Source organism: Athene cunicularia (assembly GCF_003259725.1).
Source record: "Athene cunicularia isolate RWA chromosome 13 unlocalized genomic scaffold, athCun1 chr13_part1, whole genome shotgun sequence".
In the NCBI taxonomy this organism is placed as follows: domain Eukaryota; kingdom Metazoa; phylum Chordata; class Aves; order Strigiformes; family Strigidae; genus Athene; species Athene cunicularia.
This window is the reverse complement of record NW_020799117.1, coordinates 3,184,760-3,194,852: the sequence shown is the minus strand read 5'-3', so window position 1 is coordinate 3,194,852 and position 10,093 is coordinate 3,184,760. Positions and strand designations below refer to the sequence as shown.

General features: G+C 41.5%; 1 protein-coding gene across 6 annotated transcripts in view; it reads right to left on the bottom strand.

The window, feature by feature from the left end:
• Positions 1–2,498: 2,498 nt before the first annotated feature.
• Positions 2,499–10,093, bottom strand: part of UBE2B (ubiquitin conjugating enzyme E2 B) — a 36,302-nt gene continuing 28,707 nt past the window's right edge. For 4 of the 6 annotated variants that reach the window (XM_026858039.1, XM_026858041.1, XM_026858040.1 and 1 more), the window contains 5 exons: positions 7,086–7,166; positions 6,337–6,362; positions 5,201–5,290; positions 3,819–3,907; positions 2,499–3,066 (listed from right to left, as the gene is read on the bottom strand). In XM_026858039.1, the coding sequence (XP_026713840.1) occupies positions 2,938–3,066; positions 3,819–3,907; positions 5,201–5,290; positions 6,337–6,362; positions 7,086–7,111 (360 nt within the window). In that variant the 5' untranslated portion in view covers positions 7,112–7,166 and the 3' untranslated portion in view covers positions 2,499–2,937. Of the gene's footprint in view, positions 3,067–3,818; positions 3,908–5,200; positions 5,291–6,336; positions 6,363–7,085; positions 7,167–7,327; positions 9,514–9,534; positions 9,812–10,093 lie in introns of those variants that run through there. The other 2 variants (XM_026858035.1, XM_026858037.1) reach the window with 2 other exon arrangements.

The following is a 10,093-nucleotide window of genomic DNA, read 5'->3' as shown; positions in this document are numbered from 1 at the left end:
CAGGCCTCCGGCGGGACGGGCGAGCCAGGCCGGGCCCTCTGCCCGCACCCGCCACCGCGGCGGCGAAAGGCCCCGCAGCCTGAGGGTGTCGGTCGCTAAAGCTTAGCTCCGCGCTGCAGCTTTAAATCCAAATTTTCAAATGGAATTAATAAATGGACAGAGAACGGTGATAAATCGGTGAGCCGCGCTCCTGCGAGAGACGCTGCAGGGCAGCTCCCAGATCGGGCGGGAGCAGGCCTCACTTAGGGGACCTGGAGAGAAAGGCTGGCAGGGACCGGGGAGCGCAAGGAAATCACAGCCGGGTGAGCGACCAGTAAAAATAACCCTGGTGACTCCTTCACGCGGGTGTCCAGAGGCTGCGGGAGGAATCCCAGCCCCGCTGGCGAGGAGGCCTTCCCAAGTGAGTCATTGGTGGGAAGAGCGAAGTGGTGGCATGTTGCCAGAAGTCGGGCTAAAATCTGTTTTAACGGACTTTAATCTGGGATTATTCCGGGGATGTACTTTGGGAGGGCGTGCAGGAGGTGCCAGTGCTTTTTCCCCCTCACGGGCAGGACACTGGGCACTTGTGTGCTCCCACCTCAAGAAACGCCGCTGTCTCTTTACCAGCATCTACCCGCCCCCCCCGACTGTCATCTGGAAAATCGATTCTCACCATCCTGCCCTTTGCAGTCAGATACCCCCGTCATCACACCGCCTTAACGCACAAAATCCAGTCCAACGAGGGAAATCCCTCCCCACCATACACCAGGAATACAACAATGACCTGTAGGATATCAGGACATTTTCCACCCAGACTTCAACTCCTCACCGTAGCCTCCAAGTCCTGCCTGCAACTGAAAACACTCTTACACCTTGAAACACGCATGTGGGCCCATATGTTGTGGGTCCCTGCCCAGGCACAGGCAGCCTGATCGCTAATTAAACCTCCTTCTGCTCCAATTCTGTTTCCCCAACACACACTGCCTCCATCCCAGATACACAAAAGCATTTTCTGAGCTTCATCAATCTATAACTAGGCTAAACTGTCTGTTCAGGAATAATCAAATTAATGTGGACTCTAATGAAGGGCAAATCTCATCTCATGCATGTGGTAAAGGAGGAAAAATAAATACTGAAACAGGACAGAAAATTTTTTAAAAAAGCTTCAAAGTTTAGGCTAGTTCTTAGAAACAGGAAGCTTTTCCATATTGTATTTGTGAACAAAAATCTTTGCACTGATGCTGCTTTAAGCTGCATAACCCGGCTTAGCTAGTTACAGTAGTAATTCCACCACAGTCAAAAGGCAAACTGGATCCTTTGGGGTTTCTGTGAGTAATTATACATAGTTTGAAGAAGTTTTAAACACAGACTCACTGACTTAAGGAAAGCATGCTGACTTACCAAGATTGTAGTTTAGTATTACTTCGCACAAGCGTTTCTAAGCCTTTGCAGAGTAACTACAAGTTTCTAACAATTCTTATCTAAGGAGAAACAGTTTTTCTCCACAAGCTGTGAACACAGAGCAGTCTGACTGCAGGTTCCAAACATAGTAGTGCTGCTCCTGTAAATCACAAAAGAACTTTACGAGCAGCTTTGAGGTGTAAATTGATAATCCTGTTTCACTGCATTAACAGAGACTAACTTTTAGTACGAAGTATTGCAAATAAACATTTTCTCTTCTAGCTGAAATAAACTTCCACTGCTTTTCAGCCAACACCAAGCTGTATTTTGGTATGGAAATTGGGGGTTTTAACACATACGAAATGCTGGATGGAATTATGACAAAGGGATTATAATTTTGCTGCTGGGAGGAAAAAAAAAAAAAAAGGCCTAATTCTTTACTGTAGTCATCCAGCCGGGTTTACAGAACACAGTAAGAAATTACCAGTGACATTTACAAAAACAAACCCAAACTTCTTTAAAACCAGCAATTTAAGAGTATGTGGAACCTCTGTGATACACACTAGACCCGACCAGATGGTACACGCCTGGTTTTAAAGAATAACTCCATTAAATCTGCAGGCATGTTTTCGTCTGTTGGTGGTGATTTTTTTCCCCTATCCCCAAGGGAAGCTAATGGGATACCTCTTAGAGGATATTCAAAACTATATTACAGTATCAGTATGTGAATATAGGACAGATTTTGATGACAACATTTTACAACTTGGTAAAATACAATCTCCCCGAAAAATAAAAGTTATTAGAAAACATTATCATCAAGCCTGGTCATCCAGGTCCTGTTTGCAACTTTGCTGCTGGTTTAAAGTGGGACTTTTAGCAAAATATTTACATCTGTTTCCCCGTCTGTAAGTTGGCAGCCACAAAAGACATTCCTCATACAACTGAGGACACAGAGAATCAAGTTAAGCTCTGGTGCAGAAGCAGAAACATCCAGTGAAGACAGTTACACCATGGATTAACTTTCCTGTTTGTAAAGTGCATAATATAATCCACATGTACCAAAAGGAAAAACTGACTAAAAATGAGCCCTTTGAAAGAGATACAGAGTGAGAGCAGAATGTCTTGCACTAAGGTTATGTATTTAACAGTTTTACATGAAATATTTATATATAAAAACTTTAAGTGCTTTTTCTCCAATTTAAAAATCTAAAGAATTCAAAAATAAGGCATTCAATATTTGAAAAAGTACAGATTTACAAAATGTGTATATTCTGTCATGAAAACTCCACACCAACATTATACACTTGGAAAAAAAATACAAACAGGATATATTACAAATTTATGTAGCAATAACTTAGTTCATACCATGCAATAAAAAGTACGTTAATCAAGATACACAAGCTTTTAAGGTTCCTAAACGGGAGGGCTTAATTTTGTTTGCAAATGAGTTTTTATGCAAATTCTTAGAACTGTGGCACTTGAAATTTCTGGTAGCCTTTCTACTGAGAGTTAAATTGTACATCATGATTATGAGGACGGAGAGTAACAAAGCAGCTGTTACGAATCATTCCAACTTTGTTCGACAATAGCTGAAACTCTTTTCTCATATTCACGTTTGTTCTCCTGATAAAGTTGTGCCGCCTGACTGTTTGCTGGACTGTTTGGATTAGGTTCATCAAGCAGAGACTGTAAAAAGGGGAAAACAAAACGTCAAACTAACGCATTTTACATCAGGGAAAAATCACCTTACAACCTTCAAATCAAATGTGTTTCAGGAGGCAGACATGACTCAGAAGAACCCAGTTTAAAAAAAAACAAACAAACCCAACAGTTAAACTCATGGTTAGGCACCCATAATTACATTAGCGAACCTCAAATTATACACTGCATAAGCATTAATACTGCGTACACTTCTAGGTTCAAAGCTGTCTGTGCCAGGCAGCAGTATTGCTAATTGATTATTTGGTAATTACACTACTATTGTCATTCAGGACTAAAGAGGGGCTTAAGATGCCTCCTACAAAACTTCACTGTAGAAAAATAAAAAGTCACACAGGAAAATGTGCATTTTTGCTGTTGCAGGCTATTTTTACTTATTCCAAGTGAAGTAGGTTTCAGCTGTGTTGTCTCCTTGAGGACTTTGTAGAGCATGGCTTCACAATAAAGGTTAGCGTTTAAACACCAGGCAAATTTCCACCTGTCATGTCCTATCTTAACTAAAAACAGTTAAAAAGCAATCCAAATCAGTCACTGTTTTCCCGGAAAAAAGTATCTAGTTTTGTGGCTCAAAATTAGTAATTACACAGGTTAGCCTTTATTTGATCTAAAAAGCGACTGCTTAGCTCACAAGTATTTGGCTAGCCCCATCACTGAGCCGTGTATCCTGGAGCAGAGACTAACAGCAACGTAATTACTTGCTAAAATAGATGCAAAGTTACCTGAATTGAAGTTAAAATAGATGAAACATCGTATGTTGGACTCCAGCGATTCTGAAGAATATCTAAACATATGCTACCATCCGCATAAACTGCAAATACAACACAGATACTATTTAGAAACGATCAGATTTGGTTTATAGTTTGTTCATTATATACTGTTCAAGGCAGTTACTGTTCTAATTCAGTCTGTGCTTAAATTGATGCTTTAGGAAAGAGGACAGCACTTAAGCCTCACAATCCTCTGTAGTTTGACACGTTGTATTTTGAAGGAGATACATTACTGGAAATAACAGAACACTTGAGGAGAAGGAAGGTCTAAAGATCTGGTTTCTTGCTCCTCTTGCGTGACTGGTGCAGACACAGAGAGAGGAGAGGCTCCCCAGAGAGCAGCGAGCCACGTACTGCAGGAGTGGAACCCAGGGCACCAGCCCAGGACCTCAGTCAGAATGGACTCACACCGAACGCGGGGAGCTCTCACCCCATTTTCACATCCTGTGCACTCACTATGAGACACACTAAGGCAGATAATGGGAAATACTGGAAAGTGTGCCTGAAATCCTCATTCTGTCTGGATACCTATCAATAGTCTTAATACAGGAGCCTGTATGAATCCGATTCGCAGCTCGAACTCCTACACACTAGTCTTCTAGCTTGTTCGTGTCGATAAAACCCAACAAATTACCAAAAGCCTGTCAGAGACACGCTGGCCTGCGCGTTACGTGGCAGACGGATTGTCAGACAGCACTGTCTAGAAGGTCACAGAACTGAAGGCAAGGTCAGCCTCTGTTCAAGGAGGGCTCAGGCCACAAGAAATGCAAGAATCACTGAATAAAACCTATCAAGTGCTGGAGCAGGAGCCACGGCGCACTCTCATAACGCTGCCCTCACCACTGGGTTGGGCTCAGCTGCCTCCTCCGCACTCCCACCTTCTTCCCTGTGCTAGTACTTCTTGGTACAGCGAACCAAAGGCAGGGACTTGGTTAAAATCTCACCTGACAGAAATAAATAACACTTGGCTCAATCAGTTCCCTACTCCAATTCACCATGTGGCTGCACATACACGATTGCTGTGAAATGGAAGGGGGCAGGAATCTGCAACCAAAACTGCCTCTTTAAGCCAACCTAAAGTGCAGCTGCTGCTGAAAATGCTCCCAAGCTTTGCTACTGCGGCTATATATTGATTAGAGAGAGACAGATAGCTGCTTCTTAATAGCATCATAACTCTTAATTTTTCATCAAGCAGTTGCTGTCCTAGACATCTACTGAGGAGGCGGCAATAAAGAGAGATGGAGAGCTGTTAAGCATTCTGGCGCTTCGCAGAATACATGACCGCACCATAATATTTAGTGGGTATTATGGCTAAATAAAAATGATTTACTCACCATTTGGATGGAACATTTTTGATAAAAACCTAACAGTTGGAGGCTTATTTGGATATTCTTCGGAAAATTCTATTACTAGTTTAAAAGTACCTGTCCAAACAAACATAAATACAATCATTTAACTAACAACAATAGAACAACTCCAGGAACACATACAACATAAGTCAATTTATGTGCTTCAGGATCAATATTTTTTTCTCAACATTATATAAACAAACAACACAGTCTGGTTTCTTTTCATGTATTTCAAGTTAGAATGGAATATGACTTAGTGACAGTAATAAACCCAACAGCAGCAGCTTGGCAGAAGCCTGGAGACTCACTGTACACATGGCAAAGGCAGCGAGACCCAACATCAATTATCCCACTGCCCTCCTCTTTTTCTGTGACCCAACAGGCCAGTTCTGTGGACACTGGTGACTTTCAGATGTTTCATTAAGAAGGCACAAAGAAACACTGGAATTTCGTAATCAGCAATCTCATTGGAGAGCTCGTCTTTGGAGCTCATGACTGATTCACTAAAAAACTTTATTATGGATCAGTGAATCATTTACTCTAACTCCTCCAACCCAACACAGAAAAAAACCCATCTGCTGCTGATTACTGCAATAATACTATAATTATTAAACTCATTATTCCTCATATGCCTAAGGGAGGTTCATTACACACCAACTTTCATGTTTATGTACAAATTTGGTATTCCCTCCCCCTCACCAAGTTCTATATTCAGAACAATTGAAGATTTTTCACCTGTTCTTCATTAGGAGAACAGAGACAAATCAAACATGCCACAAAGATGAAGCCAGAGAAGCCCACTGTCTTGTTGAGCTTAGCTCTGGAGACGTGGAAACACATCTGGCAGCATCAGACCAACTTCCCCCACTGAAAGCTCTAGTGTATATGTATAAACAAGTCTTAATATAAGCATTGCTTCATAACTTCCTATCAACCACTATGACAAGACACTGCTCACATCATAATACATATTTTTATAGCCAACAAGACCTTACTCATTCACTTGCTTAGTTTGTTCCAAATTCTATGTAGATAACATCTATTAATTTTCCAAAGCAGAACAATGTTAATACCGGCAATATTTATAAGGATAACAGAGGATATAAAAGTTAGTGGCTTACCATCTTCAAAAGGTGTCCCTTCTGGCCTGAAAGGTTTAAAAACAAACTCCAGTTAAAAACGGTCATTACCTACTTCTAAACAGGCATAGTAAATTTGTATCTTCTTCATTCTCCCCAAGTTATAGGTAGAGGCAATAATTTAATATTTAGAGAAGTATCCAGAGGCAACCTCTGAGAGTTTTGCCATATCTAAAGACGTTCCCACAGTCAATCTGCCAGCTGAGATATCGACTTTATCATCATCCCAAACAATACGTGTGCCATTATGTGACTAGATTGGAATTAATGAGCTAATTACTAGGAAGCATAGTTCAGTTTTGTGAGAGGATACCGAGCCAGTTCCTGTTCTGTAGGATATGTAATGTAACTCCTCAGACAGAACCTGTACCTCGTTCTACTGGGAATCAATCCAGTCACTAATACATCTGGATTTAATGGCTGAGAACATGCAGCTCTTATGTACTTTAAAGACGAAGCTTGCTTTTTCATAACCTAACTCCTACAAACTCTAACCGATTTATTAAGCCATGTGCAAGCTTTATTATTTTTTTTTCTAAATTTTAATTTTTTCTTTCCTATGTGTTCTATATTACCCCTGAAAACAGATTTTTATCACAACAGCACACAAGTAATTTTTCCTAAGATTCCTGACTTTATGTACATAAAAGAGAATCATTGTAAAAACAAACTTCAAGTTTTGTTATATTTAGTCTTTTGATATAAAATTTTACAGTGATCAAAACTCTTACCCAAATATAACTGCATTCCATTGCATTATATTATTCTCAGATGGTGCACCACTGACACCCACAGGAGGGTCTTCTTGCAATCTAAAAATTACAAATACAGAATGACAAGCCTTATATAAACAAAATACTTCCACCTGCAAGTATAATTTAACAGTAACCAGATTTTGTAAATATTTTCTCATTCCAAATCAGAGAAGACACAAAGCATTACACCCAGATTATGAATACTCCAAAAAACAAACCTCCAATTCATTCTCAAGATTTTTTTCTCAAGATTTTCACCAACACCCTACACAGCCCAACAGGTTAGATTAAGTGTGCAGGGAGCAAAGCATTAACTCTAAGAATAATTTAAAGCTGCACGTACAGCTGGGATTTACAGTACTAGACAGTGAACCATGAAAGAGCGATTGCTGCTGGCTGCCACAATGAAGAAGGGAACAAATTGCAGCCACAAACAGGAGCTGAAAACCAGAAACCAGGCCGGGACTCTCACCCGGCACACCTGCTGGGACTAAGCACAAGGGACTGTCAGCAGAGCTTGTCCTGCCCTCCCAGATCCATGTGCATGACGCAGTTAAATGGGGCATAAGCCTATTTTGACTAGCAAGCTGATTGCTTCAAAAGAGAGCAAGGGGAAAACCTGGGTACTGCTCCCTCTTACCAGTTCAACAAATATGTTTATCTTTAAAGTAATCATGGGAGCATTTAAAATTCTTTTTTAGTTCCTTAATCCTTGGGACTAGGGAAAAGCATGTTACTTACTGAAAACCACAAAACCTGGGACTAGACAGAAATACATATCATAGCCGGGAACAGGATCCAGATACCCTCCTGCTGCCCACCCGTCTGTGTACCAGTGTTTCTGCTTAAGGATCACACGAGACCCCGAACAACATAAACCAGCAAGACCCAAGCACTTTGTCCCATCAACCCTCTTCAGTGACAGCTCCTACCCACCCCGCCTGTTCAGCCTCTTGAGTTACGCACGAATAAAGAAAACGAATAAAGACTGCCCTTGCTTCAAAAGCAATTCTTTGGTGTTAACATGAGGTTTGACCACACGGCAGTACACTTAGGAACAAGTCGCCACCAAAAGCCCTGCAGACCAAGGGACAAATTCTGACTCGGCCTCGGCGTGGAAATGCAGATTTATTCAGAGCTGGCACTGGTGATCCAGCCACTGCATTCCCCTGCACTTGCACCGTGCAAAAAACTTGGCAGTTTTATCACTTACCTGTGATAAAACTGCACTTGTACACAGATGCTGAGCAATACAGACACAGGCCGGGAACAGGGATCAGGGCTTGCAGCTCGGATCCCCTCTCAACTCTCTGTTTACATCCTCCCTCTCCGAGCACACGCAGTTCTGGCAGCTTAGTCTCAACAGCCTAATCGCCTACTATTTTGGTCAGGGAGAGCAGGAACAGGACTTCTCCCTGCGTGACAGCCAGACTGCACACCAACAATAACGCCTGAGCATTCAGCCTGACAAACGCATCTGAAGGATGGCTTTGGTTTGGGGATCAACTTGAAAGCTCGCGTGCAGCCTGCTGTCAAAGGGTCTAACTAAAGAAAGGCTGTGGCAAGGACTGGAAGTTAGACTGAGCCAAAAAGCGCCTGGAAATCTTAAACAGCTAGGGAAAAATGTAGTACTTGTAACTCCTTTTTAACAGCAAAACATCCCCAACTTATTCTGTTGGTTTAATCAAACAAATTCAATGAGATACAAGATCTGTTGAGCTGTGTTCTCTCTTCACTGCTCTCGACAATCACTGTATGCAAAATATGTTTATATTAAATAAAGTGAATCAAGAGTTCACAGCGACGGTCTGCTTTTTTTGCATGAGGTACAAGTAACAGAAGACTAAACCAAAATATAACATAGTAGAAAAAGTAAAAAATTTGACCCGAAAAAGTCGCATGTCTTGGGGTACTGAAGTTGTCATATATTCAATAAATAAATTTGGTTTACTTTCTGTTTATTTGGTTATACTTTTCCACGGCTTTAAAGTCTTCTCTACCTTAAACTTCAAAATTATTAAACCAGTCCTTCTACGGTTATAAAATCATAAAAATCATGTTTGATTGCAATCCTAAAAAATTACTTAGTTCCTCACCCTGAAAAAAATCACTGGTTCATGTCATCTGTGTAATTGAATACAATAAAAAGACTGAATATCCTGTTTTGATTTGAACAGGAATCAAGCAACACCCACTTAGCAAACACTAACACCCAAACACAACAGAAGAGGTTGGCTCCACATCTCAAAAACATCCAACTTTCTGTAGATTCACAAATCTGGCTTTTCCCACTGCAGTTTTACATGCAAGTCACGTAAAGAAACTACAATAGACATCAACTGTTTCCTGATGTATTTTCAGGTACTGGTATAACACAGCTATGCTAAAAAAAAAAAAAAAAGAGACACTATCAAGGCTGACTCACCTCCAACAACTTAGGAGAGACTCCAGTCCAGAGAAATGATCCGACATACTGTAAAGCTTACAAAAGAACCCTCCACCTTTTTTCCATGCTCTGTTATGTGTTTACATGTCAGACTGGAAATAAATTATTCTAGAGTCTGTGGTTCAGTCATTAACATTTAAAAGAGCGCAGCTAATAACTGCTTCTTTAGCAGTTCGTCTGCATTATACAGAAGATTCCTCCTGATTGAAAACTTTAGACAGAATAGCACGCACGTAAAAACATTACAGGGCATTTCGGCTTTTATTACATACAGACCAGTGAAGTGTTTGCTAATTGTTTGTGCTTCGTTTTGAGATGTCCGTCCCGAATTCTACTTATTTTCGGAGACTGCCGGCCCACCGAGCCCCAAGCGCCTCTAAAGCCTGGTCTGTTCAGAAAAATGGGCCAAACACCTTCGGTATTCAAAAACCTGTGCGAGGAAAGGGGGGGTGCGGACGGCCAGCACAAACCTCCAGCCTCGGCCAGCTCCGCACCGCCGGGCCCTGCCAGGGGGCACCGGCAAGGGGCTCCCACCGCC